Source organism: Mustelus asterias, chromosome 7, assembly GCF_964213995.1.
Source record: "Mustelus asterias chromosome 7, sMusAst1.hap1.1, whole genome shotgun sequence".
Lineage (NCBI taxonomy): Eukaryota > Metazoa > Chordata > Chondrichthyes > Carcharhiniformes > Triakidae > Mustelus > Mustelus asterias.
The window spans coordinates 103419204-103438373 of record NC_135807.1 but is presented as its reverse complement, the minus strand read 5'-3'; the positions used below and the strand labels follow the sequence as shown (position 1 = coordinate 103438373).

General features: G+C 41.8%; 1 protein-coding gene across 1 annotated transcript in view; it reads right to left on the bottom strand.

Moving 5' to 3' along the window:
• mlh1 (mutL homolog 1, colon cancer, nonpolyposis type 2 (E. coli)) overlaps positions 1-19170 on the bottom strand; it is a 54059-nt gene that overhangs the window by 31535 nt on the left and 3354 nt on the right. The window contains exons 2-9 of the mRNA XM_078216638.1: positions 16452-16542; positions 13262-13360; positions 10652-10725; positions 9874-9946; positions 8233-8324; positions 7941-7983; positions 6618-6706; positions 4636-4748 (exon numbers count right to left, since the gene is read on the bottom strand). Of these exons, the coding sequence (XP_078072764.1) occupies positions 4636-4748; positions 6618-6706; positions 7941-7983; positions 8233-8324; positions 9874-9946; positions 10652-10725; positions 13262-13360; positions 16452-16542 (674 nt within the window). The remainder of the gene's footprint in view (positions 1-4635; positions 4749-6617; positions 6707-7940; positions 7984-8232; positions 8325-9873; positions 9947-10651; positions 10726-13261; positions 13361-16451; positions 16543-19170) is intronic.

Here is a 19170-nt window from a genome sequence, read left to right as displayed (position 1 = left end):
TCTCAGCCTTGCATAGGAGTCACAATGACTCCAGCTGCTGCTCGAGTACAAAAAAAAACCTAGATCTCAAGTTTCTGCAGCTAGTGACACTTCCTGCAGATGTAATGGCCAAGATCATTGGCAATGTCCAGGACTTCACACGCACATTCCACACAATTGGGCTGCTTGCCATGTCTTAAATTTTACTTGACTTATATTAACTTCATTTGGCCTAACAAACATTACAACTATTCATAAACCTTACTAGTACTGATAAAACCAACTAGTACTTAACACTTTACATATTGCAATAAACCTTAACTAAAGCACCTCTTTCCCCTGTGCACCGAATTGTGAACCTAATTCACTACTCACTTAAGCGTATTCTCCCATTTCATTGTGCTTCTGTTGGAAATTCTGTGCCATCACCTTTAAGACTGATTAATCTCTGCATACCTATCTCATGTTGTGAAGTAAACACAACCAAAAAAGTGAATTCTACAACTTCGGTTTTCAACTCACCAACTTCCATGAAAGAATACCTCACTGGACTTTGATTCTGGTCTCTGCCAATATTTATTTTCTCAAACCTTCTTTCTTCTATCCCTAACTTTACGGTCGGAGTGTGGAAGTGACATTATGAACTCTCCATACCATGTAGTGTGCATGCAAATAAACTTTGAGTTCACCCGATGAAGAGTACTCTGTCCGCCGTGTCCCGTGTTTGTCTTCTGAGGTCTGTGTTTTTCCACTGTGGCGCATTGGAACTGTCAATCGATGAGTTGAGCGCCATATCCTGTTCTTACAAGGACGTCTTTCAGTATCTGTAGGTGTCTGTTGCAATCCTCCTCATCTGAGTAGATCCTGTGTATACGGAGGGTTTGTCCATAGGGGATGGCTTCTTTAACATGTTTAGGGTGGAAGCTGGAGAAGTGGAGCATCGTGAGATTATCCATGGGCTTGCGGTACAGTGAAGTGCTGAGGTGACTGTCCTTGATGGAGATGCGTGTGTCCAAGAATGCAACCGATTTTGGAGAGTAGTCCATGGTGAGTCTGGTGGTGGGATGGAACTTGTTGACGTCATCATGTAGTTATTTCAGTCATTGTTTGCCATGAATCCAAAGGAAAAAAATGCCAATGTATCATCATTGTCTACCCGATACGCTGCAGGAAAGGATGTCCCGAGGCATGGTACATTGGCGAGACCATGCAGACACTACGACAACGGATGAATGGACACCGCTCGACAATCGCCAGGCAGGAGTGTTCCCTTCCTGTCGGGGAACACTTCAGCAGTCAAGGGCATTCAGCCTCTGATCTTCGGGTAAGCGTTCTCCAAGGCGACCTTCACGACACAGCAGAATCGCTGAGCAGAAACTGATAGCCATGTTCCTCACACGCGGACGGCCTCAACCGAGATCTTAGGTTCATGTCACACTATCTGTAACCCCCACAACTTGCCTGGGCTTGCAAAATCTCACTAACTGTCCTGGCTGGAGACAATTCACACCTCTTTAACCTGTGCTTAACCCTCTCTCTGCTCATATTGTCTGCACCTGTTAAGACTCACATTCCAACCATTATCTTGTAATCGAGTGTGTGTCTATATATGCCCTGTTTGTGAACCGAACTCTTCACTCATCTGATGAAGGGGCAACGCTCCAAAAGCTCGTGCTACCAAATAAACCTGTTGGACTTTAACCTGGTGTTGCGAGACTATTTACTGTGCCTACCCCAGTCCAAAGCCGGCAACTCCACATCATCAGTAAGAATAAGGGCAATGGCAAATCCAGCAGAGTAGAAGAGACAGAATGTACAAATTTAAGACTGCCACAGCAGATAAGACTTTGCAAAAACAGTAAATGCCCATAGTATTTCTAATACAACAGATGAATTAAAAGCAAAATATTGTGGATGTTGGAAATTTGAAATAAAAGCAGAAAATGCTGGAAAAACACAGCAGGTCTGGCAGCATCTGTTGTAGGTTTCAGGGCAATCCTCCATATTTTAAAAGGACTCAGGAGAAACCTGACAGTTTAAAAGTGGCCAACTCTGGCTGCTGGCTGATAAAACCTCCCAGAAGGCTCGGCAGGACAAACATAACCTGCCTGTGGACTGTGCTAAGGAAAGGTGTGAGCCCCCTGAATATGCACATGGCCAGGTGCGGCAGAAAGGCAGACACACCAGTGATCTAATCATCAGAAGGACAAAAGGAGATGGAGACCAGCAGACAAACAGTAAACAGACCAGCAGGGAGACAATGGCCGCGGAAATTGGCCCATCCACAGAAGACAAGATGACCCATCCCACTAATGGGATACTGTTCAGGAAGCTCCGGAGGAGCATTAAAAACATTAAAATAATGACCAACGGGGGTCAAGGCAGTTCCAGCCTTTTGTGTTTGGACTTGACTCAATTAAACCGAGACTGCTGGTGATCGAACGCCCATTGTCCTTGAAATCAGGTCCGGGGGCAGGGAAGTTGGTTGTTAAATTGGACTGAAGTTAAGATCAAGGGAGCAGACAAGCCAAACCGAGCTCTCTTCCAGAATCACAAGCTCATGTGCAGAGGTGAAGACCACCAGCAGCCCAATTTCGACCCTGCACTAAGACGTTCGAGCTCATTATAAAGGAACTCCTTTTAGAATTGCAAGTATCCCAGCCAACCTTGTGAAGCTCCCGAGGATAGGATAGAGGTTGAGGCAAGGGGAGGGGTGGTGTATTGTAATTTTAAAGTTCAGTAACCTTGTTTTGAACTGTGTAAAGTAAGATTTTACGTTGTATCCGTTAGCATTTCTCCCATAGTGATAGTATAAAGTATAAGTTTTATTCATGTGTGGTGTGGTACTGGAGAGGTTGATTCTATTGTTAAATAAATCACTTTTTGAAACTCGTTTGGAGTTAATCTTGCCTCTTGTTCTCTCATCAGCGCACTCTGGCGAGGTCACAGTTTCAATATACCTTACCATAAATCTAGAGTCTAGAACCAAGGGTGATCTGAGCGATTCGAACCCGCTCACTCAAGGGAGACAGCGGGTCAGGAGATAAAGAACAGAGTCTCTCTGTTCTCTCTCTTGGAGACCTACTCGAGTGGAGTGGGTGCAGGGTGGCCGTTGTCCCACCAACAAGGGAGAGAATCACTCAGGCCTTGGTGGCAGTTTTGGGATGGCTGTGTGATATAAGTATCAGGTTACCGGTCAGGTATAAACAGTGAGCCTGGTTCAGCGCTCTCTCCTGCGGAGTTGCCCCACTGCAGCATTCCCCGGCCTTTGAACTTTCAAGGCCTGTAAGAGAGAGACACTCGCAGCTATCGGCAGACCCCCAAATACCAGCCTGTAAGTGGAGTAAAGAGAAAGATCCCACTACACTGTGGAGACAGGAACAGAGTAACGTTTCCAGCCCGTAAGACTCCACTTCAGAGCTCTGAAGAATTTTTGTGCTTTCTCCTGCTTAAATTTCACTTGTAAACTATACAACCTAGACAGGCAAGCTGGCAGGATGGGGAGGAAAACAGAGCTATTCTGCTATTTTAGCGATTTTCCAGTGGATTGCTGTTGGACACGAAATCCAGCTGATTCAGTAAATATGAAAGGATGAATTAAAGTTAATTTATTAGTCACAGGCAGGCTTACATTAACACTGCAATGAAGTTAGTGTGAAAATCTCCTAGTTGCCACACTCCGGTGTCGGTTCGGGTATACTGAGGGAGAATTTAGCATGGCCAATGCACCTATCCAGCACATCTTTCGGACTGTGGGAGAAAACTGGAGCACCTGGAGGAAACCCATGCAGACACGGGGAGAATGTGCAGACTCCACACAGACCCAAGCTGGGAATCGAACCCGGGTCCCTGGCACTGTGAAGCAGCAGTGCTAACCACTGTGCCAAATGATCGAATGTAAATGATGCTGTATCATCATGCCACATATTTCCTGAAACATGTTCATTAACATTACTGCAAATACTTGCATGGATACCAGTATCCATGCATGCTTTTCCTACTCTGCTGAAGGCAAAGCAACAGATTCAAATTTCTCAAACTTCAACCTGCGTAACCATCCAGTCACACTGCAGCAAAATCCCCATCATCACCACTAAACAGTCCCAGTGCTAATTAGTCAAATTGATCTCAACCTGGGCAATTGCCCAGGGCCAAGGACAGGGTTGGGTGGTTGGTTTGGGGGGGGCGGCGTTCCCTCTTCATTGAATACCCATCACTGCTGCGATATGCAATGTTAAGTGCACTATGTTACTTGGATGTAACTATGCAGCATCACACCTGTGGTCACCACACATGTGGCATGAAAGCCAAGGACAATTTATCATAGAGAATCTTGGCCTCAGTACCAAATTGAGAGATTGGAGCATAACTTGGCAAATCAGGCTGAGAGGTCAGTACACCCAATTCATTGCATATGCTATTTTCTGTCTATCAATGAGCAGAAAACCTGAGGAGACCTGCGCATTGTGCACTCTGAGCCCCCTGTCTAATTCCAGCATGACATTATGCTGGGAAGAGAATCCTAATTTGAAGTTTGTGGTAGACAACAATTAGGACACAATTAGACACAAACCAAAAGGATGGGTTAGTGAAAGGGATTGGGCTCATTTTGAAAACTTAAACCACTTCAAGTAACCAGTTAAAAAGTTTACTTACGATTGATGAAAAGTAAAAAGATACACTTTTTCACTGAATAATTTGCATTTGATATATAACCTTTCATTTTGAAAGCAAATTTTGGATCATCAAGACACACTTCAATTAATTCCCTGCGGTGGAAACAAAAAATACAGCATGAAATGGATAGCCTTTTTAAGGTCACTAATGCATTCCAAATCAGCAAAATTGAATCCCAAGTACGTTGTACCTTCTATAACACTAGTTTAATAAGGAAATACTTGGTTTCAGTAACGTGTATAGTCAATGCTGTCCCACATCTTTATTATCATCAAAGAAACCTTCCTGGATTTCTGGTGCTGTGGGTGCAGCTTTAACAGTACAATGCCCCCTACCACATAAAGCAGTCACATTTATGGGAGTTACTTCCGTTTCCACACAGATTGGGGACATAGAATTTTTGGGGGAAAATCCTGGCCTGTGTCAATGCAATCGGCCTGTATACAAGGTGATTTGTAAAATCATATGTTGTTGCAATTTTGTGTGTAAATTAACTGCCATGTTTACCCATATTATAACGTTAACGCTTCAAAAGTACTTAAGAGGCTATGAAGTGCTTTGGAATGTCCTGAGGTTGTGAAAGGTGCTATGTGAATCAAGTTCTTTCTCCATTTAAATGCAGTTAGCTTCCATGGTTAACAGTGCAAACTGTTAATTAGCTGAAATGCTTGAAGCTGCCTGAAGTCTCCACTTTTTGACTGCTGCTGGCAATATGAAAAGTTGAAAGGAGATTTCAGGTAGTTTTATCAGCCAATGAAGAACCTATCTTTGCCTGAAACTAGTGATGGCATAATTATTTGAAAAGAGATCTTTGGAATCAAACCCTACGATATTGACAACTGGTTAATGTTTGATATGAGCAGCAACAGGTGATAAGTGCAGATGGTGCAATTGGTTGGGAATATAGTACTAAGGAATGACTTGCTGCTGTCAAATCCCCCAATCCTAATCGGTTGTGAAGCTCAAACAAACAATCATGGCTGCAGTCACCTGAAGGGCTGCACACCAGCTGTGCCTGCAGTTTCCTGCGTTCTCTACCAATTATTGTGAGCAGGCAGATAAGCGGAGCTGAGTCCACGAGAAGATCAGCCATGATCTTATTGAATGGCGGAGCAAGCTCGAGGGGCCAAATGGCCTACTCCTAGGTCCAGACCATGCAATAGTGGGCACTAGTTTGAGAAACTAATACAACCCGAGCTCGCAGGAAAGTGTCACAGCTGCATGTATCTCCGCTGACTGCGGGAGGAGATTGTGATAACTGCCGTTGGGACTGAAGTTGGATTTCTCAGGTTGGTTCCAAATTGGAGTGGAAATCTATAGTGAGGATTATTTTCTAAACCGGTATTCGAGCTTTTTAAGATCACTCGTGGGACTGATGTTTCTGCTAATGCTCGCCTCTATTTAAATACTCCACTTGCTGCCTTTACTTTCTTCCAGCCAAAGTTAAAATAATAGCAAACATCACTTTGTTGCAGAATGCCCAGCAGTGCCAACATGGACCCAGAGAATGCCAAGAGATCAAGCCTGCCTAACCACTTCAGGGACATGGGGCACTCACACCTTGAGCTAGCAGGAAGGCTGCCAAATGGGGGGGGGGGGAGGGGGGGCATCACCTCATGGAGAAGCTGGCCAACCTGCCACTGGTAAAGTTTAAGACATGTATCAAGAGGCCTTTAAATGGCCCACAATTGCCCACTTCAAGGGCCTTAATTAACATCTAAGCAAGAAGGCTGCCCTCTACCATCTCAGCCAGTACAGTCCCTACCACTTACACTCCCTGCACTTATCCTGTATTGTTGCCTATATCAGGATTTGAAATGTCACAGACCTGAAACTTTGCATTTTCTGTTTTTATTGCAGGGTTACAGAATTTTCAATTGTTTGCCTTTATACATGTCTACTTCACTCTTACCCCGATTTTAAAATCCATGATCCGAATGTGCATTCTGTACTGACCATACCTGCTAACAGCATTCCCAAAGATTGTTCGAATATTATCCAGAGTTGAGGCATTAGGCAACGTTCTCACATCAGCAACAGTTTCACCTTGCTAGAAATAAACCAAATACACATGTAAAATTGTTATGGAGCTCATTTCTGACAAGTTTAGATAGTAGTTTAATAGAGGTATTTAATTTTTCCCCACTCTTTTGGTGCTTACTGCAAATTAGTGTATTGAGAAAAAGAAATTCCATCAAATAAAAGAGTAGCTGCAAATGATGTAAATAATCGAGACTAAGAGATGGCAAGAAGGTTGTGTGTTTGGAGTGGAGTACACGGAAATACGTGAACAGCAAGACTGTCTCGAGCAAATACATTTGTACCTCCGCCTGGAATCTTGCTGGCTCAGAATCAGCGAGTTTAAGTGTGGATTGAGATAAACTGACACATCAAGGAGAGGGAGCCCAAGACTCCCCACATGCCTCCCATCCTCTCCTCAATCACTCCACCTCATCTGGACACCATCCCCCTTTGCCTCTGACTCACCGTCCCTGGATCCTCCACTCTAATCTCCACCTAGTCACGGACCCCCGCAGGACCTCAAAGATGATCATTTCTGGACCACCGGCTCAGTCACATGCAAATTGGCAAAGGGTTATGCAGCCGGGTGCACGTGTGCGTGCATGGTTAGGCCGGCAGATGGAGGCCAAGTTAACAGCAGGGTGCACCAACACTATAATTACCTAAAGCTAGAACTGGTTTTAATTCTTCTTACATTTTATGGGTAAATATTGATGTACACAGTTGGAACCATCCGATGTTTGCAATTTTTTAAAAATCGCTTTTTTCGATGGTTCCAAGTACAGGAAAATTGTCCAAATGAAGTTTAAACTTCCCAGGAAATTGTCGTGCAATTGTTACCTGGATGATTTCAAGAACAATGCTCTACCCACACACTGAAACTGTCGGTATAGCTCTCAGACACACTCATCAGAAGTAAATACTCACAAAAAAAAGCAATAAAACTACAACCTGTTTAAGGTCTTGTGATATTTACACCTATACAGGGTAATAACTTGCTTGGAATATCTACTGGGGTGGGTTTGCAAGATTAAACAGACAATTAACCTAGGAAGTTCCCAGGATAGTCACAACGTGCACAGTTTTTGATGGAATGTATCTAGAATCCCAAAAGGCAGACTGTGGCACCTGGAGCAGGAATTCATAAAACCTATCCCAATATTTCCAGCAGAACTTCTGTTTAGGTACAAGAGGTCCTCAAGACTCACAAAAGAACAGTTTCAGAAAGAAGAGGAGGTCTAGTCAAACCAATTAGGACTCACCTTTTTCACTGCAAAGCTCACTCCCGAATTGTGAATTGCATACCTGGAAAGCGAGATTGTGGAAATAGTGACCAAATATAACCATGTGTTTTGTCAATTAGAAAATGCTGCCACTACAGATAAAGACCAGTCAATCTGGTCATTGTCAATGTTTTCCTTTCACACTTAGTCTAATTCCACTCTGCTCCTCCTTCCCTATCCTTTCTAATATTCCTTTTGTTCAAGCAATCAAAGAGTTGCAGAAACAGTAATGTAGAGAGCAGGTTTAATAGATTTTTAAAATCGCACCCACCTGCTCATAACTTCCACGATTCTGGAATACTCATCACTTGGATTTTTCAAAGCCTTCCTTCGTGTGGCAATATTATAGAAAAGATCTTCTACCTGAAAGCAGATGTCAACATCAGGAATACCAAACTAAAGAAATTCAGGGCTCAAGCAGAACGAAGGCCACTACAGCAGCCACAACAGTTCATTTTTCTTGCACTGTTAAGACCAAAGTATATGAATCAAAGACAGGTGAATGGATTTGAAAACTAGTTTAGCCATGATCTAATTGAATGGCATTATGGGCTCAAGGGACCGAATAGTCTATTCCTGCTCTTATAAATTCCATCCCTCAAATAAAACAAAATATTTCAAACACACATTTCCTAATGTTACAACGGCAATCACACTTCAAAAAGTATTCCACTGATTGTAAAGTGCTTTGGGATATCCCAAAGTTGTGAAAGGCACTATATAAACACAAGCTCTTTCTTATTTGAAAATGGTCTATTTAATTATATATTAATTGTGTTTCATTGTCTGCAGGTAGTGGCATTATCTGGGCATTCATCCGAGTTCCAGATAAAGACACACTCCAAAATAAGATATACAGACAGATTAAAACGGTGGTTGTTGGGCTAGGAGGTGAATGCATGTACTATATAACTTTGTAACTTAGTATAATGGTGTGTAAAGATTGGCTCCAATTCCATGCTTCACCAATTGGCTTTCTGAGTGTTCCAAGAGGATGAGTAGTATGACAGGGACTACATTCTGTAAAACATGCAGCCAAGATGAATCCCTATCTAATTTAACAATTTTGCAAAACAAACATATCCTGAGCTTGAGACACAAAGAAATTTGTTTACTGCCATTTTAACATGAAATATTTTTAAGTGTCTGGAAGTGCAAATGAATAGGCTATAACCACTGCAGTTAGTTGTGTGTCTGCAAGGGATTTCTTTTGCACCAAGTAAGATAACTGACCGATTGACCCAGCTAGGAGGTTTACCAGGCCAAAACAGGAGGCAGAAACCTGAAGGCAGATGCATTGGCAGTCAACAGCAGTGCATCAAATGCAGAACAGCAGAACTTTGGGTATAAAGGTTCCAATCACAAGTGATATAACGTGATGCCAGGTAGAATATAAAGACAAATACATTCCCTTGGGCAAAAGCAAATCAGTCTGCTTTACACACCATCCAGCTTTCTTTACTAATAGGAAAAATGCTCTGGTTACAATTAAATAAATAAACTAAGCAACAGCATTCCCTCTCAGTGAGATATTAGAAGACATGAATGGTGTGGCTGACTGTCAATGGTTGCAGAGATGAGCTGAAAGTTAAAACTCACCACGGCTGCAGTCACAAATGATGTAATTTGTGACTGATTAGGGCTAATTCAGTGGTGTAGCATTTATTGAAACTTGTCTGCGGAGATTAAAACAAGCTGTTTCAAGAAGGACATGGATTTGTGAGGTAACCGAAGGGCTTTGGAAAGGAAAGGGAGATTGTAGATTGAACAGTAGCATGCAAGGCCAGAAAGGTTGAGTTGGGTTATGAAACTAATTTTAAATGACCAGGGAGGAATTGTATTGTTCATCTGCTTGCTTTAATATTCAATCAAGAGATTAAAATAAAAATTAAAATACTGAAGAGGAACTTACTGTGATCTGGGTACCTTGGTTTCCAGCACATGGTTTTGGTGGAGCCTTTAGTCTCCCATCACAATAACTAGCTCTGAAGAACAGAAATAATGTAAGATTTTATATGTTTTAAATATGCACTTGACTGAACCACTATCCCCATCTCTGCACTGTCTCAGGCAAAAGAACAGTTTAGGAATGCTGTGGCAGCTTTTATCAATTCTTGCACCTGGCACAAAGCTGCAACAGCTGTGGGCACAGACTGAGGATTTGGGTGTTCACTTGCCCCCTAATTATGTGATGCTGTTATGCAAAGCTCCAAATCTGAAGGGTTAATTCTAAAATACAATTTACTCTTAGCTTCGCTGAGGTAACACGGAAACACAACCACAAATAGTTAATTCTAATAACCGAGAGTTAAAAATAAAGGTGACTGAATTGTATAACTTTTAAGGGAAGGACAATTTAAGTGCAGATGACATGAAAAGCGATAATGCAATTGAGTTCTTCACCTTTTTAAAAAAATAGATTTTTTTCAATGCTCTACATAAAGCCCTGATGATCACCCTGCCTAGATTATCCCAGTAGCTGCAGGAGTGTGTCCTGTGAGCACGCCATCACCACCTTCATGTGATATGTCCAGGTCAAAATGTCACGAAGATTAAATGCACAAACCTTGGTGCACCGAGGTCACATACCGGGAAATTTCAATGATTTTCTGGTTATTCTTGGTGAAAATCTCAAAAGGGCATTCATTTGTAAGCAGTACCCCAAAAAAGTGAATTACAAAATCATTTACCTGAATGCACATTTCCCATCAGCAGTTTTGGTTGTTACGATGACATGTGCGACATGGCTAATGCTGGCAAGAGCCTAGAAAATGAGGAAGTATTTTAATGAGGAAATTCATTTCATGCTTTGTACCAACAGGCCATTTCACTGTAGAATTGTAGTTCAATGGCTAATATTAGGCACTCTAGAATTTTTTTCAAAAGACTAATGTTCCTATTATTCCTCAGTCAGGTGAACAAAAGTTTTCTTTAATGCCCAAGGAGTAGAGATTTCAGAGGCATACTCCATAGAACCATCTAATGACCACACCCACAAATATAGAGACAGACATTGAAATTGGAGTGGGAAATGTTGATAAAGCAATTTACAATCATAAATTTGGGCACAACGAAGGAACCAAAAAATGAAAACAGGAAGCAAAATTTGTAGACAAGATGTGCAAGATTAACAGGAGCAATTCATATGGATTATACACGGTCTTCATCTAAAGACTACTGTAGCTAAAGTTGCCTGAAGATCTGCTGCATATTAGATAGGTAAATGCAGGAAAGCAGTGGAGTTAACTTGCTTTCCCGAGATCTGAGCAGCAATGCGAATACATGCAAGGATGCAGAGCAGCAACTTCAGAAATGAAGGTGAACATGGCCTTTGTTTAACTGTGGCATTAATCAGATCACTAGTGCCCCCAGATCAATTTTGGCACAAGCGTCTAGATCTTAGTAGGAGGACTAATTTTGGTAGGAGGGCCAGGGTCGGAGATTATTGTTTGATAAGTCAGTACCAGCTGCTTTGTCCGGTTTCATTCCTTTTATTATAGAAACCCTACAGTACAGAAGGAGGGCATTCGGCCCATCGAGTCTGCACCGACCACAATCCCACCCAGGCCCTACCCCCATATCCCTACATATTTACCCACTAATTCTTCTAACCTACACATCTCAGGACACTAAGGGCAATTTTTAGCATGGCCAATCAACCTAACCCGCACATCTTTGGACTGTGGGAGGAAACCGGAGCACCCGGAGGAAACGCACGCAGACACGAGGAGAATGTGCAAACTCCACACAGACAGTGACCCAAGCCGAGAATCGAACCCAGGTCCCTGGAGCTGTGAAGCAGCAGTGCTAACCACTGTGCTTCGTGCCGCAAACTGCAAAAGTTTTAGATTTTGTAGTGGTACCAGGAGTCATCTACATTGCTGTGAGCTCTGGAGTCACAAGTAGGCCTGACCAGGTAAGAACACCAAATTTTGTTGCCTAAAGAACATTAGTGAATCAGATGGGTAACTTAGACTATTACTGAATCTTGCTTTTAAATTCCAGATTAATTAGTTAATTTTGAATTGCAGCAGATGACGTAGTTTGAACCCATGTCCCCAGATCATAGCTTGGGCCTCTGGATTACTGGATTCCAGTGACAATACCACTATGCCACTTTTGAATTGCCATCATCATTATACACAAACATAGCAATCAATTTTCAGGACCCGATAGACTGTTTCTGACAGTATTGGTTCAGGGAAGAATGTTGGTCGGCATACCAGTGAAGAGTGCCATGGGACTTTTTACATTTACCAGAACAGGCAAACCTGGTTTCAGCTCAACTTCTCACCTGAAAGGTGATACCTCTGACAAAGGCGGTAGCCTATAATTAAGTTAGTTACACACACAAGTAACACTTTCTCCAAATATGCTTCATTTCAAAAAGAAAACATTTATAAAATGCCAAAAACAAGAGAACCTGCACAGCTAAATAGATCAAGGATAAATTATTACTCTCTCAAGCTGCAAGCCATACCATTCATACAATTCTAAAGGTTTTTTCTTATTCATTTGTGGGACATGGGTGTCGCTAGCTGGCCAGCATGTATTGCCCATTCCTAGCTGCTCGAGAAGGTGGTGGTGAGTCACCTTTTTGAAATGCTGCAGTCCACGTGCTGTGGGTTGACCCACAATGCTGTTAGGGAGGGAATTCCAGGATTTTGACCCAGCAACTGTGAAGGCACGGTGATATATTGCCAAGTCAAGATGGTGAATGGCTTGGAGGGGAACTTGAAAGTGATGTTGTTCCCATGGATCTGCTGCCCTTAGCCAGCTCTTCACCCAATTCCTTTTAAAGCTATCAATTTTGAAAATATTCCATTAGACAAACCCTACTTGCAGCATTTACCAAATGGAAATGGTCGTGGGTTTGGAAGGTGCTGTCTAAGGATCTTTGGTGATTGCTGCAAGTAGGGTTTGTCGAATAGAATATTTTCAAAATTAATAGCTTTAAAAGGAAATGGGTGAAGAGCTGGCTATAATCAGGATATTGAACTCAGCAGAATAAATTGTGGCACTGATGATTTATAGAGCACCAAAAAGCACTTTATACAGAACACTGGATATATATGCAGTTTTGGCTTCTTTGGAGTTTGCTTGTGTCTTGATGATCTTCCTCAGGAAAGTTAAATATGTTAAGAGGCTGTGAAACTGCAGGTTGCCAAGAGCCATTGAGGAATGAGGTTGATAGCCTGGATGATCTTTTCCATTTGTGAATGGTTCTTACTGCACATTGTAACTATAGCAGTTTTCAAATGAATTTTAATCATAGAAGAACAATCAAGTTTCACACCTACCTCTCCCCTAAAACCGTAAGTTGCAATACTAGTGAGATCTTCAAATTTTTGTAGTTTGCTTGTAGTAAACCTTTCACAAAGTATTTCCAAATCGTCCTTCTAATTATGAATAAAAGATAAGTTGGGCAGGGGAAAATCAAATGAAAAACACATTGCGTTGACATCCGAAGTCTAAAAACATGTTAAAAATAGTAAATTGTATAGGACAAAACTGAGAGACTTTTGAGTCAACCTACAAGATGGGAGGAAGGCAAAGACTTCACTGCAACATAGCAGAAACCATCTCCCACTATCTTATAAACAGTTCTGCTGGATCTGCTCTTAAAGACCCCCTTTAACTTTTTAGCCTCTCACTCACCAACTTTTAAAAATCTTCTCAAAATCCTTCAAACTTTCCATTACTCCTCCTGATCTCTCCCCTCTGAACTTGTGTTTCTTCCCTTGTTTCTATCTGTGAAGTTCCCTTTGCTCGGTCTGGTGTTAAAAGGTGCTGTATGTCCGATCTTTTTATACAATATTCCCACTTTGTGCAATCATTGATCCCATAGAACCATCCAGCCCAACGAGACAAACTAAGATATTGCCAAAAATAATCCAGCAGGATTGGTGCGCTGATTTTTTTCTGACCGTGCAGGATACAATTTGGAATCCATTCTACAACTTCTTGTAGTTGAGATTATCGCTGAACAAGAGAGTATGGGAATGATCCTTTTCTGTTGCATTGCATAACATATGCCTTTTCAAGCTATAACAACCAACTCTTAATTGTAAAACTCACCCAATTTGTCCAATTACAAATCAGCCATTAAATTGTAATATAGCATGATGTAAACCTTCAATTTGTTCAGCTTTATAACAACTATAATTTGTATCATATCAGCATCAACAATTAACAGTTTTAGAAAAATGCTAGAATTAAGGTTACTCCAGGACTAAAAACAGAAAGTGCTGGACAAACTCAGCAGGTCAGCATTTATGGAGAAAAAGTCAATGTTTTGAATCTTCCTACAGTGCGATGGCCTGGTAATACGGCTTTTCCACAGAATCGAAGAGGGGTAGAAATGTAATGAATTATACAGCTGGACGTGGTGGGTGGGGCAGAATAGAAGGTCAGGAGTAGGGTGGAGCTAAGAAGAGATTAACAAAGATGTCTTGGACGCAAGACAAAGGTGGTGCTAATGGTGGCGTTAAGGTCTAAAGAAGTGCTAATAATGGCAAAAAGCTAAAGTAGTGGAATGTGTTAACAGGAGAACAAAGGTCAGTGCTCAGTGGAAGCAAAACTGAGTTGAAATGGCAAGCAACCGGAAGGCTGGGGTCATACTTGTGGATGGAGCACGGGTGTTCCATAAAGCAGTCACGCAGTTTGTGCCTAGTCTCGCCAATGTAGAGGAGATCGCTCTGGGACCCATGAATACAGTAGGCTTTTATTTACGCTTGGACTATGATTTCATTTTTAGCATTTAGTGGTATCTGAAATCAATCCTTGAAACAGGCAAAATATTCTCCTATACAATAGCCACTTGGATGGCTAGAATTGCGCCACCATTCCCATTTACTTCTTCAGTAGTTTGAGGCGCAAATGAGGGAATGGGCTGGACAAGGGAGCAGAAGAAAAAAAGTTAGCCAAAAATGAAAGCCTGAAGTGATAAGAGTGAAAACAGAAAATAAATAAATAAATACAAGGAACAGCGCATTCAAAAGCTGGAAGAAAAGGACATGAGAATGAATATTTGGGGTGAGGAATAGAAAGAGAATGTAGTAATTGGTGTAGTTTCATACAGATGTTGATCCTGCAAGGGTAAGCCAGCATATCTTTCTGTTCCAGCCTTGTGTAAATTAATTATAAATCGAGGAAACCATTGCTTTTACAGTTGTGGAAGTGATAAAGTTACAAAGGGCTGAGCCTGTAAACTAGGTTAGTTGAGGAGTGGACAAATATTTGTCTGTACCTGTAAAGTGCACTCAGCAATCAAATGTACTGTCTCTTGAAGTCAACTTGCACTTTAAATGGGAGCGGAACAGATGTTTGTCAAAATATAGAGTTTGTACTGGGCAAAAGTGCAATGATTGTTTCATTAGTTATGGAAATCAGTTATAATAGAACTATCAATTGTGGCAATCTTCCTACAGTGTGATGGCCTGTTAATCTAATGGTGGCCAAACCACAGGTCCTTCAAGCTCAGACAATTTAAATCCTATGCACTAATGCTGCTTCAACTTGATGGGCCTGAATATTAGGTCTGGCTAGTCCAAGCGCTGCTGCCTCATCTTGTTATCAACTTAAGATACACAGAAAGAACAAAGAACAGTCCATCACAGGAACAGGCCCTTCAGCCCACCAAGTTTGTGCCAACACAGATGCCTCTCTAATCTAATATTTTCTTGCCTCTATGTTGTTCATATCCCTCTATTCCCTGCCTATTCATATATCTACCCAAATGCTTCTTGAATGTTATTATAGAATCTGCTTCCACCACCTCCTCCGACAGCATATTCCAGGCATTCACCACCCTCTGAAAAACTTGCCCTCTTTTAAACTTTCCCCCTCTCACTTTCAACCTATACCCCCAAGTACAGTGGAGCCCCGTTGTAACGCGATGGTTGGGGTCCATAAAATGTTATCGTGAATGTTACCAGGTTCGCGCTAAATCACTAAAGCGGAAATAGTAAAAAAAGGGTCCAATGATTCATCGTGTCATATCCGATTTCACGCTAAATCGGGGCGTGTTACAACGGGGCTCCACTGTACTTGACCTTTCAACCCTGGGAAAAAGACTCTATCTACTCTATCCAAGCCTGTCATAATCTTGTAAACCTCTCCGAAGATTAAAAGATTCTACACAGCGCAGAGACAAAATGTTTGGACACGTGCTATGTTTACCAATCAGTTTGAAATGCATGATACCTTCGTAAAGATAAAAGGTTAAAATGTTATTACATCAGGAAAATTCCAGCAGGGATTCTGCACTCCAACGTGCAACCAGAAACAAACTTTTATTGCAGTAATTGCACTGATTAGAGTGAGTGGGATGAGGCAACTGAACACTACTGCAATCAATGTTGCGTCCCTACTCGGACCTAGGTTACTAGTATGCAGCCCTGGCATTTTTATGCAAGGTTTGTGATATTTCATGCCAGAGGACTGTGAACAGATGCAAGTTTCTTTGGTCTAGTTTTTAAGATGTCTTACCCTGACACCGGTCCCATTATCCTGGATCTGAATCAACTTCAGCCCACCATCCTTTACAGTCACCTGAATATTTGTAGATTTGGCATCCAAACTGTAAACAGAAAAATTATCCTGTTAGCACATTGCACCGAAGATAATTTGTTTATTCAGAACAAAACTAAATTTAGAGATAGTTACATGGGTACGATGGGTATAGAGGGATATGGGTCAAATGCGGGCAATTGGGATTAGCTTAGGGGTTTTAAACAAAAAAGGGCGGCATGGACAAGTTGGGCCGAAGGGTCTGTTTCCATGCTGTAAAGCTCTATGACTATCCTAAAATTTGAATGAGTTACAATATTGTTCACCTTACGAAAACATAAATTGGAACTTTCGCAGACTCAAGGCACAAGTAAGCTAGATATCTCAGACTGAGCCACACCTCCACTTTGGGAGGACAATGATGCAGTGGTAATGTCACTGGATGAGTAACCCAGAGGTCCAGGCTGATGCCTTGAAGACATGGGTTCAAATCCCACCATGGCAGCGAGTGGAATTTAAACTGAATTAATAAAATAGTAATGATCAAAACCCATCTGGTTCACTCACGTCCTTCAGGGAAGGAAATCTTACCTATTGCATGTGACTCCAGATCCACAGTAAGGTGGTTGACTTTTAAGTGCCTCCAGAAAAGGTACAGCCACTCAGTTCAAGGGCAATTAGGGATGGACAACAAAAGCTGATCTAGCCAGCGATGCCCATAATAGAGCAAATTTCACAAGCTCATGTGGTCATTAAAATCCTCCATTTCAACTTAAAATATACTTTATTCATTTTCAAAACATTTCAAATTGAATTTTACAGGAAGTGCAACAAAATTCAACTTTTCTTCACGCAGCACGTTCCACTCTGAGGTGCCTTAATACAACTGAAATATTCTGATAGTTACAATATACATTCCATGTCAGGCATACTACCCAAGGGGTTTTTACAGTTTCCAGTCCCTTTATGTATTATGAGTGAAAGGCCTTTCTCCATTGTGACTCTGTGGTATCTGCTCCTAGCCATAGTGCTTCCCTCAGCATGCAGTTCTGGACCTTGAAAACATGCCAGTCTGCAACACTCTAGTCGAGGTCAACTCTTTGCGCTGGAAGACCAGCAGGTTGCAGGCAGGCCAAATAGCATTTTTCAACAAGTTAACAGCCCTACAGCATAGAATCCCTACAGTGCAGAAAGAAGCCAATCTGCACTGACTCTCCAAAGAGCATCTTACCCAAGCCCATTCCCCACTGTATTCCTGTAACCCCATGCATTTATCATAGCTAATCCACCCTTCCTATACATCTTTAGACACTAATGGGCAATTTAGCATGGCCAATCCAACTAACATGCACACCTTTGGAGTGTGGGAGGAAACCCACGCAGACATGGGGAGAACGTGCAAACTCCACACAGAGACACCCAAGGCTGGAATTGAACCCGGGTCCCTGGCGCTGTGAGGCAGCAGTGCTAACCACTGTGCTGCTCTGCGGTTGATGTTTATCTTGGTGTGCATCCCTGAGAACAACCTGTAGAGCGCAGAGTCCCAAGTCACAAAGCTGCTTGGGATGAACCTCGACAAAAACTACTGCATCTCTCTTCAGATCTTTTCTGCAAAGGCACATTTCAGAAGGTGGGTAATGGTCTCTTCCCCACCTTGGCACTTTTAGGACTACCTGCGGAGGGGTTGAGACTCCGGGCATGCAGAAAGGATCTGACAGGAAGGGCTTTTCTCACCATCATGAGATAGGAAACCAACAACTCACTCAAGGAGTTTAGAACAGATCAATGAGTCACATTATTTACTTCAAATGCAAACAGAATTGTATTGTTTACAATATTCATTAGTTTGACAGCTGGATTTGTGTGGATGAACACCAATTTCAATCTTGCAGATGGCTGATCACCTAACCCAATAATAAAAGATGCAATTTCAAGTATCCTCCTGTTTCAGGGAACCTTCAGAACTTGGACACTGGGACTCGACAAATCTACAAAATGACTCAGCCAGTCACAGGGCAAATTCACAACTTTGGAGAGAGTGGTGGGAGGTGGTGCCAGGACCGGGAAAAGGTGCAATGAATAAAAAGGAGTGGGAAAGCCACTTTGGCTACTAATTACATTTACAAAAATTGAATACATTTATAACATTGATCTCACTACAACTACTCAGGATATGCCATGGAAATAATGGAATACTCGCAAATCCTGAGGCTTGGGAATGGTGTGTCCACCTACAAGTGTAGTAACAGCTGTTTTACATGTTTCCATTTATTATTTGGTTTGTACTCACTACAGTAAAAGTTAAAATCTACCTACTAATTTCAAAAAACTATTAACATAATTCCAATTTTTCTTTTTGACATATTTATATTGATGTTGGGTGTGTGTAATGTGAGTCAGTGCTTTGAAGCAGATTTTGAACATTAACTGCGTTGCATAAGTCAAGGTGTACTTGATCAAAAAAAAACAATTGAGGGGATATAAATATTAATTTTGCATCTTGACAACAGGAACACAAAAGAAAAGGTAACATTTCCTTCGCTGCGTGCACATAATTATACCCTAGAGAATCCAACGTCTCACAATCCAAGGAGAAAGGATGACAAATTTCCATGGTCTATTATAGCCATTTTATGACTAGTTACAGCTAAGTATGGAGAATGGTGGTGCAATTATATTTTAAAATCGGGATGGGGTA